General features: G+C 44.9%; 1 protein-coding gene across 2 annotated transcripts in view; it reads left to right on the forward strand.

Annotated features, from left to right (window-relative positions):
- The window catches only part of UEVLD (UEV and lactate/malate dehyrogenase domains), a 346003-nt gene that overhangs the window by 43675 nt on the left and 277521 nt on the right, over nucleotides 1–24807 (forward strand). For both annotated transcript variants that reach the window (XR_013608720.1, XM_078681085.1), the window contains exon 3: nucleotides 6482–6547. Coding sequence is in view for 1 of the 2 variants with exons in the window: in XM_078681085.1 (XP_078537211.1) it covers nucleotides 6482–6547 (66 nt within the window). In the remaining variant the exon portion in view is untranslated. The remainder of the gene's footprint in view (nucleotides 1–6481; nucleotides 6548–24807) is intronic.

Raw genomic sequence — 24807 nt, forward strand, 5'->3', positions numbered from 1 at the left:
TGTGTGTGGGCCTTGGATGCTTTCTAGATTGACACCTCAAAAGTACCAGTGAATATATTTCAGAGAGAACCGTTTTAGGGTATCCCCTCATAACTTCCAAAGTATCACTCATGCTGTGATGCACTAGAAAATATACATTTTCTATTTCTGTTAGTGGCCGCAGTCTTTATTCCGCAGAGATGGAAGACTGCCCCAGACTTCACAGCTTGATGGTTTGGAAAACGGAAATGATCAAGACATAAGTATAGGAAAAATGCAAGTCCAAATGGCAATCTTTAAGAAAATATGGGCCACTTTATTGCCCGCCCACTAATGTCAATGTTAGCCCTCGCAAACTGACAACAAGATTATCGTTTGACAGCATTTGTCCCAAACTACTTCTCCCCAGAGTCATAGAATGAGAAGCGGCTTGTAGCTTTGCATACCCACTGGGAGGCTGATTAAGATATAGGACACAATTCGTATCCTTTTTTTGTAGGCTGCTGCATATAATTATATGTCATTGCCCAGGGTGTGTAAACTGTTACTCTTTCCCTATTCCCCCATCCCCTACCAGTCTCTTTGTCTTCTATTTTTTTGTCAAATCTATTTTATTAGCATTTTATATTAGTCGAAAGACAGTGCAATATTCAGATAGTGTAACGGGACAATCCGGGCGCACCAGTGCATTATTAACAATTCTCAGATCGGCTTGTTGTACAGTCTTGAGGCCATGTTTACACTAACACATTCGGGCAGTGTGTGCGCTGTGTCCCGGTACATACATGCAGGATTGTGCCCCGGAGTCCTCTGGAGTGTTGCACGGCTTCCTGCTAGTCCAATTGTGCACAATAACATAATCACATAATCATGAGGTGAATCCCACTACTGTGTGCTTACACATAGAGATGACAATAATCAAACCGTTAATGCGAACATGCAAACTTTCAAACTATTGCGGCACAACCACATCATGTTAATCATCCCCTTCCACCCCCGACGTCCCACCCCATGGGTGTCATTATGTGCGAGCATGTACGCATCTCAGTCTTGTGCGCCCAGATGCGGACAGGCCCAGTGCAGCAACTGACAGTAGAAGAGCTCGCGGCATGTGTGACCATCCGGGGCAGCAGATTAGGCCGCTCCAGTATCCAGTGCGTCCGCCTCCTCCGGCGGCCGCAGGGCGCTAAGCATGCGCTCCCACCTTTCTGCCATGGGTTCTTTCCCAAGCCCGGTTGTCTCCTCCCGCCGTATGGCTATCCATTCCGCCCGTGCCCATGCCTTAAGGGAGGCTACTCACGCTTGCACTGCAGGCGGCTCGCGTGCCTTCCATCACCGCGTTAGCAGTCGCTTAGCTACCACCAGACCCAGATCTAGGAAACGGGACGAAGCCTTATCTTGCTGTCTCTTCCTGAATTGGTGCAGAAGGTACTCAGGCCAGTTGAAGGGAATGACGCGGCCTGTGCATGCCCCGAGCACCTCGCCTATCTCACGCCAGTAGATGACCAGTCTCGGGCAGCTCCACAGAAGGTGAACCAGCCCCACATCTAGCTCATCGCATCTAGGGCAGGACACGTCAGAGCGGTGAAAATACCTATTAATTAGCTCAGGCGTAAGGTAGGCTCTATGGACAATCAAAAGTTGTATCTGACGCATGCGCATATTTCGGGGGATACGTACCGGGCTCCTAAGGAGCCACTCCCACTCCTTATAGGTAAGCACCCTGCCCATGTCCCGCTCCCACTTGCCTCTGAGTGGGGCCAGGCTAACCTCTGTGTGTGCTCGCAGCGATGCAGCGAACCAGCGGACCCAGTGCCTACCCCTCCCCATAACGTGTAGGTATTGCATTGTAAGATGTTGTGCAGGCTCCGCCGCCATATCACTCATCGGGCCGCCATCCTTGCCACTAGCGAGCGGTGCATCAGAAACCCCCCTGGTGGCAATCCGTCTTCAGCTATCAACGTGTCGTATGTCACCAGCTTTCCATCCCTGTACAGGTCCCCCAGCGTCCGAACATCGCCCGCTCCCCACTGTTCCAGCAGAGGGTGTGTGTTCGCCCCCCCCGCTCCCAGGGGAACCGTCTATGGGTATAGCAGGCACATATGGGGACACCTTTTGGGTGAGGAATAGGGTTCTGCGGAAGCATTTGTATGCTACCGCCAGCAACGGCGGCTTGGGTTTCACGGGCGGCGCCAGTGGGTAAAAGAGATCAACGACGCGGCTTAAAGAGTATGGTGGTTTGGTCGAGGCAGTGTCTTCCCTACCCCTGTCTGCCAGCCAGCAGGCAATCCATTGTAGCTGCACAGCCAGGTAGTAGTGCTCAAAGCAGGGGACAGCTAAACCTCCTCTGTCTGTCGGTAAGAACAGCTTCGGTAGCCCCAACCGATACCTAGACGTGCCCCAGATGAAGTCACGAAGGACCATGTTAGGTTTTGAAAAGAAGGAGGCTGGGACGAACAAAGGCAAGTTAACAAAGTAGTAGAGGAGCCGGGGAAGCATGACCATTTTGGTCAGCGCCACTCTACCCGAGATTGTCAGCGGGAGTGTGGACCAAAAGCTCATCTGGGACTTGAGCGCGGTCACCGCTCGCCCCAGGTTCCCATCAAACAGGTCAGTCGGTTGGCAGTAGATCTGGATCCCCAGGTATTTGAAGGTGTCAGCTCTCCATTGGACCCTTGTGTCTCCGAGGCGGAACTCTGGGAGTCTCTTTCTCTTCTATACATATGCCACTGAAAATGATTACTTTTGAAAATATTAGAACAGTTTAAATAACGTTTTGTCAACAATGTTTGATTTAAGTAGGTGTGACGGATTGTCACAGACATTAAGTTGATGTGGGGATCACTGTCTAATTGGAATTATACACACTACTAAAATTGGGACCTGTTGAAATATTCCTTTAATTTACTTTCCTTTTAATACTTCTTCATCTTTAGAGGGCTAGTTAGCCCTAAAAGGAACGCTGCAGCACATTTATTGTATAGCCAATATTCTGATATTACTGATATTAGTAAATGTTGTTAGATGGTGAAGAAAGTCTTAAAGCATGTGAAGCATTTAGGAACAAGATCAGGGTGTGGCCGTTTGCACTGAAATGCGACTAGCTCTGTTCAGAAAACGAATTTGCACTGGATGGAAAAACACTGTGGATTGTATGGGTAGCATGCAGGGACTTTAGAATCGAGATAAGGGGTGAGCAAAGCTGGCAGAACAGGACTGCAGCATTTCTTGTTGGTATTTATGTAAGAGGAGTTGGCAATATTAATGATGTTCACACATTTGTGATGCTTTCTCTTCTAAAAAAGGGAGAATGTGACTCTTGGAACCACAGTACCCATGATTCCTTAGTTTACAGGATTCAAGATGGGAGTCCAAACCCACTTAGCTTAGATGGGGAGTCAGGTGGTCTGGGGATTAATGGAGTATGTTAATTTAAGAGAAGGGAAAATAGTTTATTAGTAGTCATGGGTGAATTAATAGCCTTCTTGGGAGAACTAACTGTACAAAGTGGAGAGTAATATACTAAACCTCAGTTTATTTATTTATTTGAGGTTTTATAAGAGTGTGAACGTGACCCGTTAGGGTATCAGAGTGTTTTACAGGGATAACACGTTACGTACAGGTTAGGCACAGGCAAAACACAAGGATAGGGGTACGGAAATTGACTACATTAGGACAAAAGGCAGTTGTATACAATAAAAAGTACAGTATAATAATCAGCAGAGCGACATGTTGGCGATAAAAAGAGAAAACGAGCAATTGTATAAAAGGGGACATATGATGGCAAAAGGCAGAGAGAACCAGCAGAACATTAGAAGGAGCGAGAATTGGTATACGGCAAGGGCCAAGCAATACAGGAGATTATGCACAGAAACATAAACCATGTCAAAAGGCGGTATGCGCGACAGAGGAGAGTTATTGGAGTAATTTGCTCTTAATTATGGTTTTAGCTTCCTTTTTGAAGATTGACAGAGAAGGTATTCTTCTGATGGAGGATGGTAGAGAGTTCCAGATTCTTGGTGCAGCCCCAGAGAATGCTCGGTTGTATGTTTTTTCCTTGCGGAAGCGGGGTGGCTGGAGCACGAGGTCTCTAGTGGACCGGGAGTTTCTGAATCTCCCAGATACCATGATCTTCTGGGCGAGATATGCCGGGGCGTTCGTGTACAAGGCTTTGTGTGTGATACAGGCAAGCTTGAGCTGGATTCTGGCTTCAAGAGGAAGCCAGTTTACGGCCTTCAGATGTGGTGAAATGTGGTCAAATTTGTTTGAGCCAGATAAGAGTCTAGCTACTGCGTTGAGGCAAGCTTTTAGAGGGTCCGTGCAAGTCTTTGGTAGGCCAGATAGGGTAGAGCAGCCGTATTCAATTCTGGATATACCTAATGCCTGAACCTCTGTTTTTAGGTCCGCAGAATCAAGAAAGGGTTTTCGTTTTCTCAAGTAACTCAGATGGATCCTGGCAGTTTTGGCAATCGATTTGATGTGTTCCCGCTTATTCAGGTTGCTGTCCTAGGTTATACCAATAGATTTTGCAGAATACAATATGGTCGGTGTGCAGTTGTGTGCTGTGATTGAGTTAATTCATTCCAGGATTTCATTGCCGTTTTCAGGGGGGAGATGAGAAGGAACTCTGTTTTTTGGGCATTCAGTTTTAGCTGTTTGTTGGCGAGTCCTTGAACAGTCAGTTTCAGGGCGTCATTCTCCTCAAGAGAAGAGATTTTGATGTAGATCGGAATATCGTCGGCGTCCGTGTGGATGGAGATATTGGTTGTGCGAAGAATTTCAGCTAATGGTTCAAGGTAGAGATTGAAGAGGGTAGGGGACTGAGTAGAGCCTTGAGGGACACCAATTGATAACGGGGAAGGAGCAGATAGGTTGCTGTTGATTAAGAATCTCTGGGTGTGGGTCTGGAGAAAAGAACAAAGCCATTTAATGACGGTACCTCCTAGACCCATCCTGTGTTCGAGGCGTTCAAGAAGTTTCTCGTGGTTGACTGCGTCGAATGCCGAGGAAAGAGCCAGAAGGATCAAGAGACAGGTTTTGCCTTGGCCAAGGGATTGGAGAGCATCATCTACGATGTGAAGAATAGTAGTTTCAGTGCAATGCCCAGGGCTGATCCCAGATTGGAATTTGTCAAGCAAGTTATAATGTGCGATATGTTGACTTAGTTGTAGCTGCACACATTTCTCCAGCACTTTCGCAAGAAGAGGACTATTGGAAATTGGTCTGAAGCTGTCTGGAATTGCTGGATTCAGAGTGGGTTTTTTAGGATGGGCTTGACTTGCCCGGTTTTCAGGGAGTCCGATATGAACCCTTGCAGAAGAAAAGTGTTGATAATTCTAGTTCAAATGGGAACGATGAGTAGGGAGGTCGCTGCCAAGCACAATTGGCGGGGAGAGGGTCGTTGAAGGGGGTATTCCATTTTAAGGAGGATAGAATTTTTTCAAGATGGAATGGTCATCATATAGTTCGAAATTGGACCAGTGAGCTTTGTTTTTGGGTGTTGCCTGCGGGGGGAGGGTGGGTTAAGAGAGGAGAAATGGGTCCCGGTAAGAGGAGGAGGGAAGTTTCAGATGGCATTAAGTTCGTTACCTAGAGAGTTCATTTTGGTTGGAAAGAAGGAGAAGAACTCATCACAGGTTATTGGGGATTTTGTAGTTTCTTTGGATGATTTAGCTTTTTTGTTTGGAGGTTTGACTATTAAAAGAGTTTGCGGGGTCTGTTTTTCAGTTCTGATCTGAAGAACTCTTTTTTAGATATGAGGATGTTCTTGTTGTAGGTATTTCTGGCCTGACGGAGAAGTTTAAGTTGGGAGGCTGAGGGGTGCAGTCTCCCGTTTCTTTCTGTAAGTCCGAGAGCTCCCCTTTCCATATTGAGGGTCCACTGAACCAGGGTTTTGTCTTTGATTTGGGACCTTTTGAGCTTTAACCGTGCCAGTTCATCTAATATGACGGACCTAGTCGAGTTGTAGTACTCTGTGAGGTTGTTAACCTTAGATAGATTTGTGGGGGTGGGGGGGGTGTAGGGCGATCTCGCAGCGAGCAGTCGGCTTATCGAGCTCAGTGATGACCATACTCATGAAACAGATGCCCAATGCTCTTGGGTTATGTGTGAGTGGCTTACTTACACAGCACGGGCTGAATGAGCATTGCCGTGGATAATAAGAGCTAGTTTGACGATCTGGATATGTTTACAGAGGGAAACCGCCCATCTGCCTCTGTTCGTGATCTTTCCCCTGCCTGACCTGTTTCCAAACCTGTCTGATGTACATGTGGATAAATGACCAGCAATTAACTGAAAGACTGTTTACTGTGTATCAGTTTTTGGTTAAAATCGAGGTTTCCAATGGGAAAATGTCAGTGGTTTATTAGTGCCTATTTTCACTGAAGGCTTAAGACTGTTTTGAATTGAAACGTATTTAACCAGTAAGAAAAAATAATATTTATATTTTTATTTTTTTATATGACCTAAACCTTAACACTTACACTTTAATTCCCATTTTCAGCTTTTAAAGATGGCACCTTCAAGCACCTTCTGAACTGTAAGGGTACCGTTCCAACAAAGTATCAGGGTAAGTACTTCAGGGTCCTCTGACAGAACCATCATTTTTCAGGGGTGTAGAATTCCCATAGCCCATCACCCAGGACATATTGTTTAGGACCAATGGCAGCAAGGTTTTGTGTGTATTTTGTCCACTGGACAAAGAGTCAGAAACAGTACTATATTATGGTTGATAGAAAGACGACTGTCTTTTGCAAAGACAATATAAGCATTTTAAGGAAATGTTGTGAGATATAAGCTCAGCTTGCATTACTGACACTGGTTCCAATATGAAAACATGTATATATGTTTGCAAAGTTAACAATGTCCGGCCATATAGAATGCTTCCTATAACATGCTGACATTTGCAGGAGAATAAAAGCAAGTCTGTTGATTGTTTTAAATGGAGAATTAGTATAAAACCATTATTAGCAACATGCAAAAAATGATTGGAGAATCATATTCTTAAAGTTACTTAACTGTAACCACAGGCCTCGGACCGTTAATGGATGCAGATTTACAACTTTCAGAAATTCAGAAGAATTTACAGAAGTAGTCCTGGAAGCCACACTCCTTGCAATCCTATTTGATTTCCATTTTGCATGAGAAAATACTTATGTGAGTTTGTGCGTCTGCAAACATCTGTAGCGCAAGTGCAAATTCACTATTTTCTTTTCTTTTTTCTCCAGGGCTTAGGGTAATATTTTCTTCCTGGAGAATAAAGAAACTCCTTTCTCCTGGCTTGCAGTTATTTTAGAAGTAGTTGAAATCCCTTTCGACTCTGCAAAAACTTTTATTCCTGCCTTTGTCAGGAGTACATATCAGACCTGTTTTGGGACCCCATGAGTAGATCTACTTGCATGAAACTCTTCTCCAGCTTTTGCAGGTATGAGCCAATCTTAAATGCGTAAATAGCTTTCAGAATCGAGCTGTAACATTTGGACTGACAAGGCGTTGCAGGGTTCATCTAGTTGTGAAATGTAAACCAATCAACTAGCATTTGGTATATGTTCACATTTATTTTTAACAAGGGAATTGAAACACAGTGAGATGAAGTGATTTGCCCAAGAATTGCACACTGTGGTCAAGTGGAGAAGATCACACTGTGAGGGGGTCTTGTTGACCCTCGGCTGGCTTCTTAAAGCATGACCCTTCCTCAAAAAATGGAGAAATCGGGGGAAAAAGTATAATTAAAAGAAATATATATTCTGAACTCTTCTATAATCAGCATAATTAATTCACTGGCATATTAGATCCCTACCATGATCAAAATGCAGGCCTAGTCCCAGCCCATTCATAAACCTATTCTTGCGAATATTCAAAGATCTTATATTGGACGTAAGTATAATGATAAAGGTTGCATAAACAAATTCTTGGTGGAATACAGAGCCTGATAAAAATGCAAAATGCACCCTGGCATAATCAGAGAGGGTGTTATCAAAGCTCTGATATAATGAGCGCCGTGCCATCATTTGTTGCCTTGCTGCATGTCCTGAAATGGGACTAGATTTTTTTTTTAACAGGGACGGGTAAGCACATTTCTGAAGCATTGAGTCCGTTTAACAAGCAGTTATTTTATACAATTACACAATTGTTGGATTTGTAGATGGTGAATATTTAAAAATGTTTGAGAAGTTATGATTTTGTTGACAATTGCAAAAATAGTTTGTTTGGAACAATTGCTTGCCTTCTAGGTTTTCTAAAATGAAAGTGCCAGAAATACTTTTTTTATTGATTTACGATAGTAATGTATGAGTACGGTCTTGGTGTACCTTTAGCAGATCTTGATGTGCTCTCATAGGCAGCAGGTCACAGAGAGGAGATTCTTGCCTGCCACAATGGTTTCTTAAGAATGGTGTAGGCCCTCTTAGGGCCTGGGCACAAATTTCTTTTTTTATCCAACTCTATTGTTTTATGTAATGATAAACTTTCCACCACGTTCAGCTTTTGCTGGTAAACAGTAAATAAGTAGAACAACATTCTTACAGACAAGGCATCAGGTCCACTATAAACACTAATCAAAGGAAATTTCCAATACACTCGTCACATTAAGCCCAACCCAAAGTGATACCACCGTTTCCACCAGATCTCTGCATTTTTCTTATGGCAGCCTCTGGTCTCGTATACCGTTGTTTCTTGCTGAGCACACCAGTCCACCCCACAATGCCGTTGAGACAGCGAGGGCGGACTGGGCGATTTTCACCTACCAGCTATGTCTCTTTTTGCCACCATGGTGGCCACTCCCAAAAACACTTGGTCAGCCCATGTGCCTCCCACACCATCAAAAATGCCCAGGAGGACCAACTTCGATGAGAATTCCACCTCCCACCACAGAACGTCACAATTTAAAAGATATCTGTTGAAGGCAATCAAACTGCTTGGCAACTAAAACAAAAAACGCTACGAGATCTTCAAGGGAAGCACCCTACCTTAGTGGTTTCTGTTGTGTTTTTCGGCCATCTTCCCAAGAATAGAAAGTAAGTTATTGGAAGCATATGGATGCAAAACAGATTCCAAGTAAGACCAGATCTCCTTTTCATGTTCTAAGTGTAGTTTTTTAATGGTGAGATGGTGTTGAAAAATTCAAGTTTGCTGAAACTTTGTAGTGTAGGCCTGTCCTGAGAGACCCACCTTCTCCGGGTGACGGCTGCACATAGGTGTTTCCAGTTTTTTTTCCCCTTTGCATGTGTTTGGCCTGCTTGACTGTAACATCTTGTCACCTTACAGAGTCTCAATGCTTTGGTGACCGAGTCTGTTTGACGTGTGGCTCTTAGTGATTCTTCACCACAGAACAGGGATCTTGAGGGCAGTGTTTGAAGTATCGGGCCCAAAGTTTTGGTCAGAAGTCTGCAGCCAGTGCTAAAAAGATCAGCAGTGCAGAATACCAAGTCTGCATGGGGGGGGTCCGCCACTGCTCGAACAGCCAGGTCTTGAGTTGCTTCCTGAAGGAGAGCTGGTCTTGGGTCAGGCGGAGGTGGATGGGGAGGGAGTTCCACGTCTTGGCAGCCAGGTTGTAGAAGGATCTTCCTCCCATGGTGGCTCTTCGGATGCGGGGAACGGCGGCGAGGGCGTGGCTGGTCGATCGTAGCTGGCGGGTGGGAGTGTAGAAGGTCAGGCGGTCGTTGAAGTATCTGGGGCCTTGGTTGTAGAGAGCTTTGTGTGCGTGGGTGAGGAGTCGGAACGTGATTCTCTTGCTGACGGGGAGCCAGTGCAGGTCTCTCAGCTCCGCTTTTGCCTACCATTATAGACTATCGACCGATTTGTCTCTTTGGTTTTTCGTGATATATGTTTATGTTTTCATGTTTTTCTTTCTATGTGTATACTTCTAGAAAATGTAATATACAATTTTGTATTATAAACATCCATTTATAAAGTCTATATAGGACAACTAAAAGAATTAGGTAATCAATGATATGAAATAAAAAGATTTTTGTATATCAAATTATATATCTCTCTGCTATTATATACATAGAGAATTGTGTGATTGTTGTAGCTATATACGTCAATATATGAGTGAGAGGTTTTGGCATATAATTATCTGTTTGCTATAAGTCTTTTTCAAAACAGGTCTCTCAGGTGTCCAGAGATGTGGCTGTGTCGGGGGATGTCCAGGATGAGTCGTGCTGAGGCGTTCTGAATGTGCTGGAGCCTTTTCTGAAGTTTGGCTGTGGTTCCGGCGTAGAGGGAGTTACCGTAGTCCAGACGGCTGGTGACGAGGGCCTGGGTGACCGTCTTCCTGGTTTCGGTGGGGATCCACTGGAAGATCTTACGTAGCATGCGTAGGATGTTGAAGCATGACGAGGAGACGGCGTTGACTTGTCCTGGTCATCAATAGGGAGGAGTCCAGGATGAAGCCCAGGTTGCGTGCGTGGTCTGTTGGTTTGGGTGCGCTGCCCAGGGCCGGGGGCCACCAGGAGTCGTCCCAGGCAGAGGGTGATGATCCAGGATGAGGACTTCCGTCTTGTCTGAATTCAGTTTCAGGCGGCTGTTCATCATCCACTCGGCTACGTCTTTCATCCCTTCGTGTAGGTTGGTTCTGGCGGTGGCGGGGTCGTTGGTGAGGGAGAGGATCAGCTGGGTGTCGGCGTAGGAGATGATGTTGAGGTTGTGTTGGCGTGCGATGGCCGCGAGGGGGCTCATGTAGATGTTGAAGGGAGTGGGGCTGAGCGATGATCCTTGTGGTACTCCGCAGATGACTTCGGTGGCCTTGGATCTGAACGGGGGGAGGCGGACTCTGTGTTCTTCCGGCTGTGGTAAATAAAATATTACCCTGACATAATTTCTAGGCATATACATGCATCATGCATTAAATGAGAGGCCGAGTCCATGGTGTCCGATTCAAAAGGGCTTTATTCCAATAACTCGAGTTAAGGGAGAATCTGTTCCATCACCACTGAGGTTCAGGAAGGGTCTTCTAACAATTATTTACAGAACATGATATATATACATTTAGTCTTGTACATAGGACATAGGGAGGAGCGCTCAAGGCAGAGCAAGAAAGAATAAGAGATAAGAGCATGTGGGCGTGCATGAGGGTGTATACTTGATGAGTCATAGGTGTGTGATAGGTGGGTTATAGGTGGGTGGCTACATAGAGGAGGAGTTGCATGGCCAGCTGGAACTTTGCCCTAATTGTGTGCAACTTGGTCATGACGTGCAATTGACGTGTAACTGAGGGGAGCTGACTTTCAGTCTAGTAGAGAAGCCTTCAGTGTCAGGGCGACCAGCACGTCTGGTACTATCTGATATCTTGAGTCAGGGGATGTATTATCTGAAGCAAAGGTCGCTCATCACTAAGAGCCAGAGAGGGCATATATTTCTTCGTTCATTACGTGGGAGCTGTGAGCTTTCTATGGATGCAAGTACTGTAATTCACTTATACAGAGACAGAAAGGCTGGGCCCTATCTCTACAGACGGGTTCTGTTTACCTTCTTCACCAGGCAAGAATGTGATTATGTAAAGCAAGCAGATAACTGTTGTGCAAAACACTGTCTTGGCACCCCTTGCTGGGCCTCTTTCGGCTGAGCCAGAAGTATGCGAGGTCAGGGATACGTAACTGCAGCTCTCAGAGTGTCTGGGCAATGAAAACCTCTAATTCAGAAACTGGCTCAGGCTGAACCACAAAAAGGGTTCATCTCGATATTAAAAGTGTACAATGCAAACACATGGGCCTCAATGCTTAATGCTAACTTAACATGTGGGGGACTTGATGACTGGTATTCTAATGCAAGACGTGATTGCAGAGGCCTTGTGATTCAGGCCACTACGAGAAAATGCATGGGTGACATGCACATACATGAAACATAGGGTACACGCAGGGGACACATTGGTCAGGCAAAATTTCATTTTCCTCATTCCCTCCTTGTCCCCTACTTTACCCTTCAGGACACATCATTATTCATGAGACCGTATATTTGATCATACAGCATCATTTGTTCATCTTTGATCCTTTGTATACGTGGATGTGGAATACAGGCAGTCGCACACAGGCCGCAAATGGCCGGGCCACACTGCAGACAGAGACAGCAACCGAATATCATAAGCAGAATCATTCCTAGGAACGACATCACTTTCCATCCCCATGCCGATATCACACCCCAGAGCCAACTGGACCAAGTCCATGTGCCTGGGTCTTGATGTATATCATGAGCAATCTTGTGGAGTCTTGTTATTGCTGCGTACACAGATGGCGCGTTATTTGGGATGAAAATGCAACAACTAGAGCCGATCACTCTACAAGCCCCGCCCCTATCCGCCAGGATGACGTCAAGAACAAGGCGGTTCTGAAGAACAACAAGTCTCATGGCAGACTGCTCCTGGGTCAAGTTCGCCAGGGCAGATGCAGTCACATTCACTACTGCTTCTAGAGTCCTAGTTAACCTACGTATTAGTTTACTGTTTTGGACGGGACCTATGAAGAAAAAGAAACCTTTGTTGAAATCTGTATATTGCTCCCAAGCTGTTTCAGTCTGATCGATCCCTGAGGTATCTGTTTCTCTCCTTTGTCTAACATACTCTAGTCGTGAATCTCGATGGTAATGGGATGGGGCCAGGAAGACAGGTGGCAGCAGGAACACTATATGACATGTCCCACCCCAGTCTAAGGGCAGATGTACATAAGCTGTCTGACCGCAAATGAAATAGGTATGGCGTGATGTTTTGAAAGTAGACTGTCCTTTATCGCTAAACTCTACTACAACTTTACACTCGCTGTGTCCCATATGTACTGAGCCTTTCTTTCTAACACACAAATCACCTTTCGCTGGCAGGACTGAAATAAACGGTGGACCTACATTTTGCATGGGCTGAACATTCAACATTACAAAACTAACGGATGCATTTCCTTGCTCGTATTCTTCATTTTCTAGGTCGGTTCCTTTCCTTTGGGGGAAATCCGTCTTTGTCTGGAAAACATGCTTCATTCATTATTTTATTCAAGTTTCCATATATCCAGCCACCCTGATAAGCTATGTACTTTCTATCTATTGAGGTCATTAAGGCAAACCATGCTCCACACGAACCATTGTGTGAGAACGGTAAAGGAAAGAAGGGCAGTACTCCCTTCGTCTTTTGATAAGGTGGGAGTTGGCCACATACCCAGCAATCAGTCGCATTGCTGGTCTGATGAGAACGGTGTAACATTCGAATGAAAGTATTGTTACGCAGGGCAAGTCGATATGACAGTTCATGTGGTGGCAGTTCACTGAATGTATGCTCTACAGTATTGTTAATGGAAGAGTGCATATGTGAGGCAAAAGGAGGAAAGAAAAAAACATGTAGTAATAAACTGACACAGATTATAACGATGCACAGAAGAAAAAGAATAACCAAAGTAACTATACATCTACTGCGTAATATCTTGCAGTACTTTTCTCTCAGTTTGCTCTTCTTACTATTCTCGTATGTGATCTTATACATGTCAGAAATCTAGTCTAACCGATTCACCACCTAGTGGGCTTAAACAATTAAACTACGTCTGACTTACTAGATCGTAACTTAGACCTATACTCTTGCTGTGGAGTCTTTTCTAGCAAAGGCGGCGCAAAGTCTGTATTGTCCTTAATGTCTTTAATGTCTTTATTCGTTACCAAAGTTCCAGATTGTCCAAAATATTTCTTACAGTGGTGAACGTGAAGCCACCCCTTTCGTCCCTCCACCTTGATTGCAGTCCTTGTGGTCAGTAGCACTAACTTTGGCGTCTTCCAACGCGGCTCAAGGGGACTTGATCGATCAAAATTCCGAACAAAAACGAAATCCCCAGGGACTATGGCGTGTTCCTTGACCTGGGTGTTGTCAGGGAGGCGGCAGCAACCTGTGAACGACAAGAGAGTAGTGCAGACATCAAGGAAGCCAGGTAATCTGTCAGCATCAGTTATTTTCTTAGGCATAGGCGTACCCCACATATTTGGCGGTCTACCGAAAACTACTTCATATGGAGATAGGCCTGTTCTGGAATGAGCTACCATACGCATGTAAAAGAGGGCAACCGGCAAGGCTACCATCCAATCCACGCCTTTTTCTGCACAGATCTTCGCTAGTTTCGTCTTGATTGTCTGATTATGTCTTTCTACAAGGCCTGCTGCTTCAGGGTGTCGTACACAATGGAACTTCCAATTATATCCTAACAGAAGAGACACTTGTTTCATTAATTCAGAGGAAAATGGCTGCCCGTTATCTGAGTAGATAACACGGGGCAAACCATATCTGGGGAAGAACTCGCGCACCAATTGCCTGGCTGTTGTCACAGCAGTATAATCTGGAACTGGATACGCTTCTGTCCATCTAGATAGTGCACACACAACTACCAAGACATACTTGTAACCTCTACATCTGTCCATTTGGATATAATCCATCTGGAGGACCTCAAAAGGGTGGTCAGGAGGATGAAATCCGCCTTGTTCCACCGGAATGCCTTTACCTGGATTGAACTGGCAACAGATCATACATGTTCGTACTTTCTGTTTCGCTGCTGCACGCAGGTGCTTGTTAAACCAGATATTCTGTAAGCTGTCTATCATTGCCTTCTCTCCCAAGTGTGCTGGACTATGTGCTGTGTTTATCATTACTTGTACCATGGAATCTGGAAGAAACCATGTGCCTTTTCCCTTAGTCATCCAGCCTTGATCAGTCTGGACCCCTCCTTGTTCAGTCCATTTCTTTATTTCATCAGTAGTGGCATGTGTCTGTATGTTGAGTACATCTTGAGAAGGATCCCTGACTGTCATGCATTTTGTCAGTAATGGTACCTCTGTCCTTGTCGTGTCTGTTGGTGTCTGGGCTGTAAGTTTAGCTGTTTGGTCTGCCAGGTCGTTACCCTGGGAAATGGTGTCTGTTACTTTGGTGTGAGCTTTGCATTTCAGGATAGCTATGGCTGTAGGTAAATGTATTGCTTCTAACAGGGCTTGAATAAGCGGACCATGCTGGATTTTCGTACCATGAGAGGTCAAGAAACCTCTCTCTCGCCATAGTACTCCAAAATCATGAACAACGCCAAAAGCGTATTGTGAATCTGTATAGATGTTTACTTTCAAGTTCTTGGCTCTTATGCAGGCTTGTGTCAGAGCGATGAGCTCTGCTGCTTGTGCTGACAGTGTGTCTATTCTTTGTGTCTCTATGACTTCAGTAGCAGTGGTTACGGCATATGCTGCTACTAATTCTCCTGCACTCGTTCTCATGCATGATCCATCTACATAGAGTGTCAGGTCAGGGTCTGGAAGTGCAATATCTGTCAGGTCTTGTCTTGGTTTCGTCACTATATTCATTACTTCCACACAGTCATGTGGTGGTGCATTTACTGTACTTGCGGGCAAAAGTGTTGCAGGGTTCAGAATATTACATCGTCTGATCTCTGTGTGTGGTTGAAATAATGTCAGTTCATATCCTGTCAGTCTAGCTACAGTCAAATGTTGTGTCTGTGTCCTGTTTAAGAGAACTTCTACTGCATGCGGTACCTGTACTGTCAGGGGCTGACCCAACACTATCGAGTCACTTTGTCTTATGGCTAGGGCTGTTGCTGCAACCGATTTCAGGCACGCAGGCAGAGCCTGGGCCACTGGATCCAGTGTACTAGAAAAATAAGCACACGGCTTGTGTTTTCCTGCTTGATCTTGTGTGAGGACAGATAACGCTGTTCCATCCCGTTCAGTTACGAAAAGCATAAAAGGTTTACTGTAACTAGGAGTCGCTAAAACTGGCGCTTGACATAATGCTCTTTTTAATTCCTCAAATGCCAAGGTATGTTCTCGTGTCCAAGGGAGGACAGTCGAAGTGGCTGCCTCCTGTGTTGTCAATTGTATGAGTGGTTTGGCTAGATAGGCATACTGGGGAATCCATTGCCTCCGGTATGAAGTGAGGCCAATAAAGGCACGTACTTCCTTTTGTGTCTTGGGCTGTGAAAGGTTAGCAATGAGCTGTATACGTTCTTGTGTTAGCTGTCTACCCTCCTTGGACAGCAAGTGTCCAAGGTACACCACTTGCTGTTCACAGAATTGCAACTTCGAAGGGGACACTTTGTGCCCCTTGTCAGCCAGAAAGTGTAAAACTGTCAGTGATGCATTTTCGCAGTCTGGTTCTGAGCGTGCTGTAATTAGGATGTCGTCTACGTATTGGAGTAGCGCAGTGTTGGTAGGCATGTTAATACTGTCCAGCTGTCTCTTCAATGCCTGACTGTAAATACTAGGGCTTTCTGTAAAACCTTGAGGAGCTCTCGTAAATACAAAACTTCGTCCTTTTAAACTAAATCCGAACAGATGCTGGCTGTCAGGATGAATGGGGACACTAAAGAAAGCGTTCTTCAAGTCGATAACAGTAAAGAACGTAGCCTCAGAATCAATAGCAGTCAGTAACGAAGAAATGTCTGGAACCACAGGATATTGTGGTACTACACATTTGTTCAATTCTCGTAGGTCAACAACTAGTCGGTACACTGGTGGTACACTAGGATCTGATCGTTTAAGGATAGGAATGACAGGCGAGTTACATATATTCGAGTCAGTCTCTACCACTACCCCTCGTGAAATGAGCTCGTCGACTATTTTCAATAATGCTACTTCGGCATCAGGTGGTAACTTGTATTGTCTAATACGTGGCAGTACTACTCCTGCTTTGAGAGTGACATGGTGTGGTGTTATGTTCATGTAACCTACGTCAGTCAGTCCTTGTGCCCATAGGATCTGTGGCACGGTCTTGAGTCTATGGTCAAAATCAGTCAACACATAATGTCCCTTAAAATCACGTAAGAACAGTCGTACTCCTTCTGGAGAACAACAGATAACTGCTCCTAGTTCTTTTAATGTCTTTATACCAAGTAAGTTTTCTGGACATGACTTAGTAAGTAGCAAGTCTGTGGTACGTGACAGTGGACCAACCCCTAGGGAAACTGGTTTCGATATTTCATTAACAATAGGCTTTCCTAAAAATCCCAGGGAAACATTCTGTGAGCCCGAGAGAGGTGCCCCTGGAACCTCGTCATGACTGATGGTAGTTCTGCTCGCCCCTGTGTCAATCAGAAACTTTCGGTCCTGACCTAGTACACGACTATGTACATACGGGCCCTCTTGATCTACAGGAACCTCAATAAGGGGCAAGCCAACTTCCCTCTCGAGGTGGTTTCATGAGAACTCTTGATATTCTGGATAGTCTGACTGTGTGTACTGATACATTTGTTGTGTGGCATGAACAGGCGGTGGTGGAGGATAATTCGCTACTGTCTGCTGTGTGTTCTGTTGCGTGTTATTCTGTCTAGGAGTGTATTGTCGTTCCTTTGTCTTGCCTGTAGCTATATTGTGTTTCAGGACAGTACAATCCTTTACATAGTGACCTGGTTGTTTACAATAATTACAGTTCGCCTTGACAGGTGTCGTGCTATTTTTGTTCGTGTTTGTCGGTACCGTTTGGGCAACCAGCACCTTCATTTTTGTCTCTTTCATGCGTCTCTTTTCATGATCCTGCTCTTCTCTAATCCTGTTCTGGTGATACTGTAGCATCTGTAACATTTGCGAAGGGCTGTTTGCTTGCCAAGTACTCTCAACCTTCAGTACTCTATTCTTGATCTGGGGTAATGAATTCTCTACTAATTTGCTCACGAAAAGATGTGGATATGATTCGCTACCTGGCTTAAGGCCACTATTAATAGCAAAACACTTCTCAAATCTAGAATAGAAATCACTTGTGTCCTCTTCCTGTTTCTGTTTACAGGCTGAAATAGCATCCCAGTCCTCCTTTTTAGTAATCAATAATCGCGGCAAAACCTGAATCAGGAGTTCAGGCAGTTCCTTAGCTTTTTCCCCAAGACCAACTCCCGGGGCCCTGCCTTTTTCTTCTGTTTCCAGTGCAGCCCAACTTAACTTTTTCTCGCCTACTTCCCAGTCTTTTTCCTTAAGCTTTTCATAAATCCCTGCAGGTAACAGTACTTTCAATAGCTTCAGAATATCAGCGTACGTATAATCTCCTATGCGGAGGATGTCTTTTAATTCTCGGTGAAACCCCCCCCGGGTCTTTGTCATGGCAGGGTAACATCTTTTTCATTTCTAGTATTTCCAATTTCGTTAAGGGGATGTAAACATACACCCGTTGTAATTCATTGGCTGCATTCTTGACGGGATGAACCTCTCGTAGGGGGTTCTGTCTGTCTATGTGTACATTATGTCTATCGTGGTGTGGGACTGGAAGCATGCATGTGGTCAGAGAATTTATGTACTTATGTCGTTGATCCAGGATGACATTAATTAATTCAGTACCTAGGCCTGTCCATCTTACTAGTAAAATGTCGTCTAATAATTTATACAATTGACCAGGATCAGAATATTGACTCTCATACAACGTTATCAAATGTTGAACCATGTAAATACCAGCCAAACGCTGTTCGTTCGGTGGAAGGCTCAAAAATGTCTGAGCCACTATATCACTGCCATATATATTTGAATTGGACACCCACTGGGTGGCTGACCGGGCCAACTCTATTTCGTGTTGTGTGGGAGGTCGCTCGCTATCTATCCGTTGTTTCAGGGCTTTTTCAGTAGCGTGGAATAGAGCTTCAAGGGAATATCTTTCTTTTATAGCCGGCCCTTGTTTACGGTAATCGAGGCACTTGGGTCTGTCAAACTGTCGTGCATTGCCTACATAATTCATTTTGTCCTTTGGCTCGTCTACCTCTTCCGTTGATGACTCATCCTTCTCGTCAGACCCTACTCTGTGTATTGCTAATATTTCCTTTTGTATTTTCTTGTACATGCTATCTATCTGTCCCTGTTTATCATGTCTACCGGCATCTATATGATCACTCCATTCTATCAGACCAGACTTTACATCTCCATCTCCGTCATCTTGTTCCCTGATCAGGCAGTTAATAATAAAACGTAGGATGTGGCTTTTAACCCCTACCTTTCTGTGTAACATAACTTGTGCTATACAATCAGGATCCTTTCCCGTTCTAATGAAACAATACATTCTATCTAGGTGCTCTTTCATGTCTGGTAATGCCTCTAAATATGCAACTGCTCGTCTTAGTCTTTGTGATATCACGAGCATTGAACCCTTTCCTGGTTCTGGATCGTATACACAGTCTGGAATTCCTGCATCTACAGTAGGCACCCCTCCCTCCTCCCCGGGCCCTACGTCATCTTTCACAGGCGGTTGCTGAAGCTGCTGGAGCTGATCTGCTGGAGGGGGCGGAGGGAAACCTGCATTGACGTAGTCCGGAAGGGACTAGTCTAAATACGAGGAAATAAACGCTTCGGATGCTGTCGGCTTTATTCTACGTACTCTATATGGTACAGGTGGTGGCGTTCGCGACCTACTGGGACTTACTGAAGTGGTCACTTTAGCTAGTTCTTCTGACAGGACGGGATAAATACCAGTAACAACGGCATTTCTTTCTCTATCAGTCTGTTCTGTTTTGACCCGTTCCCCCTCCTCCCGTAGTTCTTTTTCTTTGGCTTTTTCCACTGTTTGTTTACTTCTCTCTGCTTTATTGAATTCTTTCTCTGCTCTCCTATGTGACTCTTTGCGCCATAACTCAATGGCATCTTTCTGAGAGGGTCTTGACTTCTTTTTCCATAGCGCTTCCTCTACTCTCATAATACATTCAGAATCCCATGTTCCCGAGATAGGCCATCTATACTTTTCCTCCAAGTCCTTTGTATAGTCTACCCATAAGTCTAAAAACAAAATGGCGTCTAGCCCGTGCTTATTATACATATAATGACCAGGTGTGTCTCTAGGCGGGATGTTAACTGACTCTTCTAGTATACCTTTTCTGGTCCCTATCTGACGCAATTTCGAAAACAGTGGCATGTTGAAACCAACACAATGAAAACACAATACACAAAAATAGACTGAAACAATCAACAATCATTCACACTAAACAAAATTAAACATTAAAACACTAAAACACTAAAACAGATACCATTACAGAGAACTAAACATGTACTTGAAAAAAACTTTATGCACTGGAATACAGTATAGCCATACCGGTCTCAGAAATGAGACACGTCTTTACCGTGCCCACGTTTACCGTGGACCCGTCTTTACCGTGTTCGTGTGAACGAACCCGTCTTTACCGTGCTCATGGAAATGAGGCACGTCTTTACCGTGCTCACGTAAACGTGAACCCGTCTCTACTGTGTTCATATAAAATGAACCCGTCTTGAACTTTATGCATTCCCCATAGTGGTACTCACCGGGAAGCAGAACTTGAAGGCCTCGGAAACTTGATACTACTACTGCTACTGCTACGCATGCACCTCGGAACAGGTGGGCCTTCGGAAACCTCGGACCTTGCTCTCTCACGGGTGGGCTCTGGTCGGGATGATCCGCAATCCTCACCGCCTCGTGTGGACGCCTGGTCGCAGTCCGTCTCCTCCGTGGGCCTGAGGGAGTAAGCAGGAAGTCCCGCTGCCGTGTACACTTTGAAGTCCGTCACGGCTGTAGAAGGGGGCAAGAGCTGGACCTACGTCTCCGGCGAGTGGGGAAGGGGATAGGTCCCTGACCGGGCGCCAGATTAATGTGGTAAATAAAATATTACCCTGACATAATTTCTAGGCATATACATGCATCATGCATTAAATGAGAGGCAGAGTCCGTGGTGTCCGATTCAAAAGGGCTTTATTCCAATAACTCGAGTTAAGGGAGAATCTGTTCCATCACCACTGAGGTTCAGAAAGGGTCTTCTAACAATTATTTACAGAACATGATATATATACATTTAGTCTTGTACATAGGACATAGGGAGGAGCGCTCAAGGCAGAGCAAGAAAGAATAAGAGATAAGAGCATGTGGGCGTGCATGAGGGTGTATACTTGATGAGTCATAGGTGTGTGATAGGTGGGTTATAGGTGGGTGGCTACATAGAGGAGGAGTTGCATGGCCAGCTGGAACTTTGCCCTAATTGTGTGCAACTTGGTCATGACGTGCAATTGACGTGTAACTGGGGGGAGCTGACTTTCAGTCTAGTAGAGAAGCCTTCAGTGTCAGGGCGACCAGCACGTCTGGTACTATCTGATATCTTGAGTCAGGGGATGTATTATCTGAAGCAAAGGTCGCTCATCACTAAGAGCCAGAGAGGGCATATATTTCTTCGTTCATTACGTGGGGGCTGTGAGCTTTCTATGGATGCAAGTACTGTAATTCACTTATACAGAGACAGAAAGGCTGGGCCCTATCTCTACAGACAGGTTCTGTTTACCTTCTTCACTAGGCAAGAATGTGATTCTGTAAAGCAAGCAGATAACTGGTCTTGGCACCCCTTGCTGGGCCTCTTTCGGCTGAGCCAGAAGTATGCGAGGTCAGGGATACGTAACTGCAGCTCTCAGAGTGTCTGGGCAATGAAAACCTCTAATTCAGAAACTGGCTCAGGCTGAACCACAAAAAGGGTTCATCTCGATATTAAAAGTGTACAATGCAAACACATGGGCCTCAATGCTTAATACTAACTTAACATGTGGGGGACTTGATGACTGGTATTCTAATGCAAGACGTGATTGCAGAGGCCTTGTGATTCAGGCCACTACGAGAAAAGGCATGGGTGACATGCACATACATGAAACATAGGGTACACGCAGGGGACACATTGGTCAGGCAAAATTTCATTTTCCTCATTCCCTCCTTGTCCCCTACTTTACCCTTCAGAACACATCTATATTCAGACCGTATATTTGATCATACAGCATCATTTGTTCATCTTTGATCCTTTGTATACGTGGATGTGGAATACAGGCAGTCGCACACAGGCCGCAAATGACCGGGCCAAACTGCAGACAGAGACAGCAACCGAATATCATAAGCAGAATCATTCCTAGGAACGACATCACTTTCCATCCCCATGCCGATATCACACCCCAGAGCCAACTGGACCAAGTCCATGTGCCTGGGTCTTGATGTATATCATGAGCAATCTTGTGGAGTCTTGTTATTGCTGCGTACACAGATGGCGCGTTATTTGGGATGAAAATGCAACAACTAGAGCCGATCACTCTACAAGCCCCGCCCCTATCCGCCAGGATGACGTCAAGAACAAGGCGGTTCTGAAGAACAACAAGTCTCATGGCAGACTGCTCCTGGGTCAAGTTCGCCAGGGCAGATGCAGTCACATTCACTACTGCTTCTAGAGTCCTAGTTAACCTACGTATTAGTTTACTGTTTTGGACGGGACCTATGAAGAAAAAGAAACCTTTGTTGAAATCTGTATATTGCTCCCAAGCTGTTTCAGTCTGATCGATCCCTGAGGTATCTGTTTCTCTCCTTTGTCTAACATACTCTAGTCGTGAATCTCGATGGTAATGGGATGGGGCCAGGAAGACAGGTGGCAGCAGGAACGCTATATAACATGTCCCACCCCAGTCTAAGGGCAGATGTACATAAGCTGTCTGACCGCAAATGAAATAGGTATGGCGTGATGTTTTGAAAGTAGACTGTCCTTTATCGCTAAACTCTACTACAACTTTACACTCGCTGTGTCCCATATGTACTGAGCCTTTCTTTCTAACACACAAATCACCTTTTGCTGGCAGGACTGAAATAAACGGTGGACCTACATTTTGCATGGGCTGAACATTCAACATTACAAAACTAACGGATGCATTTCCTTGCTCGTATTCTTCATTTTCTAGGTCGGTTCCTTTCCTTTGGGGGAAATCCGTCTTTGTCTGGAAAACATGCTTCATTCATTATTTTATTCAAGTTTCCATATATCCAGCCACCCTGATAAGCTATGTACTTTCTATCTATTGAGGTCATTAAGGCAAACCATGCTCCACACGAACCATTGTGTGAGAACGGTAAAGGAAAGAAGGGCAGTACTCCCTTCGTCTTTTGATAAGGTGGGAGTTGGCCACATACCCAGCAATCAGTCGCATTGCTGGTCTGATGAGAACGGTGTAACATTCGAATGAAAGTATTGTTACGCAGGGCAAGTCGATATGACAGTTCATGTGGTGGCAGTTCACTGAATGTATGCTCTACGGTATTGTTAATGGAAGAGTGCATATGTGAGGCAAAAGGAGGAAAGAAAAAAACATGTAGTAATAAACTGACACAGATTATAACGATGCACAGAAGAAAAAGAATAACCAAAGTAACTATACATCTACTGCGTAATATCTTGCAGTACTTTTCTCTCAGTTTGCTCTTCTTACTATTCTCGTATGTGATCTTATACATGTCAGAAATCTAGTCTAACCGATTCACCACCTAGTGGGCTTAAACAATTAAACTACGTCTGACTTACTAGATCGTAACTTAGACCTATACTCTTGCTGTGGAGTCTTTTCTAGCAAAGGCGGCGCAAAGTCTGTATTGTCCTTAATGTCTTTAATGTCTTTATTCGTTACCAAAGTTCCAGATTGTCCAAAATATTTCTTACAGTGGTGAACGTGAAGCCACCCCTTTCGTCCCTCCACCTTGATTGCAGTCCTTGTGGTCAGTAGCACTAACTTTGGCGTCTTCCAACGCGGCTCAAGGGGACTTGATCGATCAAAATTCCGAACAAAAACGAAATCCCCAGGGACTATGGCGTGTTCCTTGACCTGGGTGTTGTCAGGGAAGGCGGCAGCAACCTGTGAACGACAAGAGAGTAGTGCAGACATCAAGGAAGCCAGGTAATCTGTCAGCATGTTACTGTCAACATCAGTTATTTTCTTAGGCATAGGCGTACCCCACATATTTGGCGGTCTACCGAAAACTACTTCATATGGAGATAGGCCTGTTCTGGAATGAGCTACCATACGCATGTAAAAGAGGGCAACCGGCAAGGCTACCATCCAATCCACGCCTTTTTCTGCACAGATCTTCGCTAGTTTCGTCTTGATTGTCTGATTATGTCTTTCTACAAGGCCTGCTGCTTCAGGGTGTCGTACACAATGGAACTTCCAATTATATCCTAACAGAAGAGACACTTGTTTCATTAATTCAGAGGAAAATGGCTGCCCGTTATCTGAGTAGATAACATGGGGCAAACCATATCTGGGGAAGAACTCGCGCACCAATTGCCTGGCTGTTGTCACAGCAGTATAATCTGGAACTGGATACGCTTCTGTCCATCTAGATAGTGCACACACAACTACCAAGACATACTTGTAACCTCTACATCTGTCCATTTGGATATAATCCATCTGGAGGACCTCAAAAGGGTGGTCAGGAGGATGAAATCCGCCTTGTTCCACCGGAATGCCTTTACCTGGATTGAACTGGCAACAGATCATACATGTTCGTACTTTCTGTTTCGCTGCTGCACGCAGGTGCTTGTTAAACCAGATATTCTGTAAGCTGTCTATCATTGCCTTCTCTCCCAAGTGTGCTGGACTATGTGCTGTGTTTATCATTACTTGTACCATGGAATCTGGAAGAAACCATGTGCCTTTTCCCTTACCAGCTATGTCTCTTTTTGCCACCATGGTGGCCACTCCCAAAAACACTTGGTCAGCCCATGTGCCTCCCACACCATCAAAAATGCCCAGGAGGACCAACTTCGATGAGAATTCCACCTCCCACCACAGAACGTCACAATTTAAAAGATATCTGTTGAAGGCAATCAAAGTGCTTGGCAACTAAAACAAAAAACGGTACGAGATCTTCAAGGGAAGCACCTTACCTTAGTGGTTTCTGTTGTGTTTTTCGGCCATCTTCCCAAGAATAGAAAGTAAGTTATTGGAAGCATATGGATGCAAAACAGATTCCAAGTAAGACCAGATCTCCTTTTCATGTTCTAAGTGTAGTTTTTTAATGGTGAGATGGTGTTGAAAAATTCAAGTTTGCTGAAACTTTGTAGTGTAGGCCTGTCCTGAGAGACCCACCTT

Source organism: Lissotriton helveticus, chromosome 3_1, assembly GCF_964261635.1.
Source record: "Lissotriton helveticus chromosome 3_1, aLisHel1.1, whole genome shotgun sequence".
Lineage (NCBI taxonomy): Eukaryota > Metazoa > Chordata > Amphibia > Caudata > Salamandridae > Lissotriton > Lissotriton helveticus.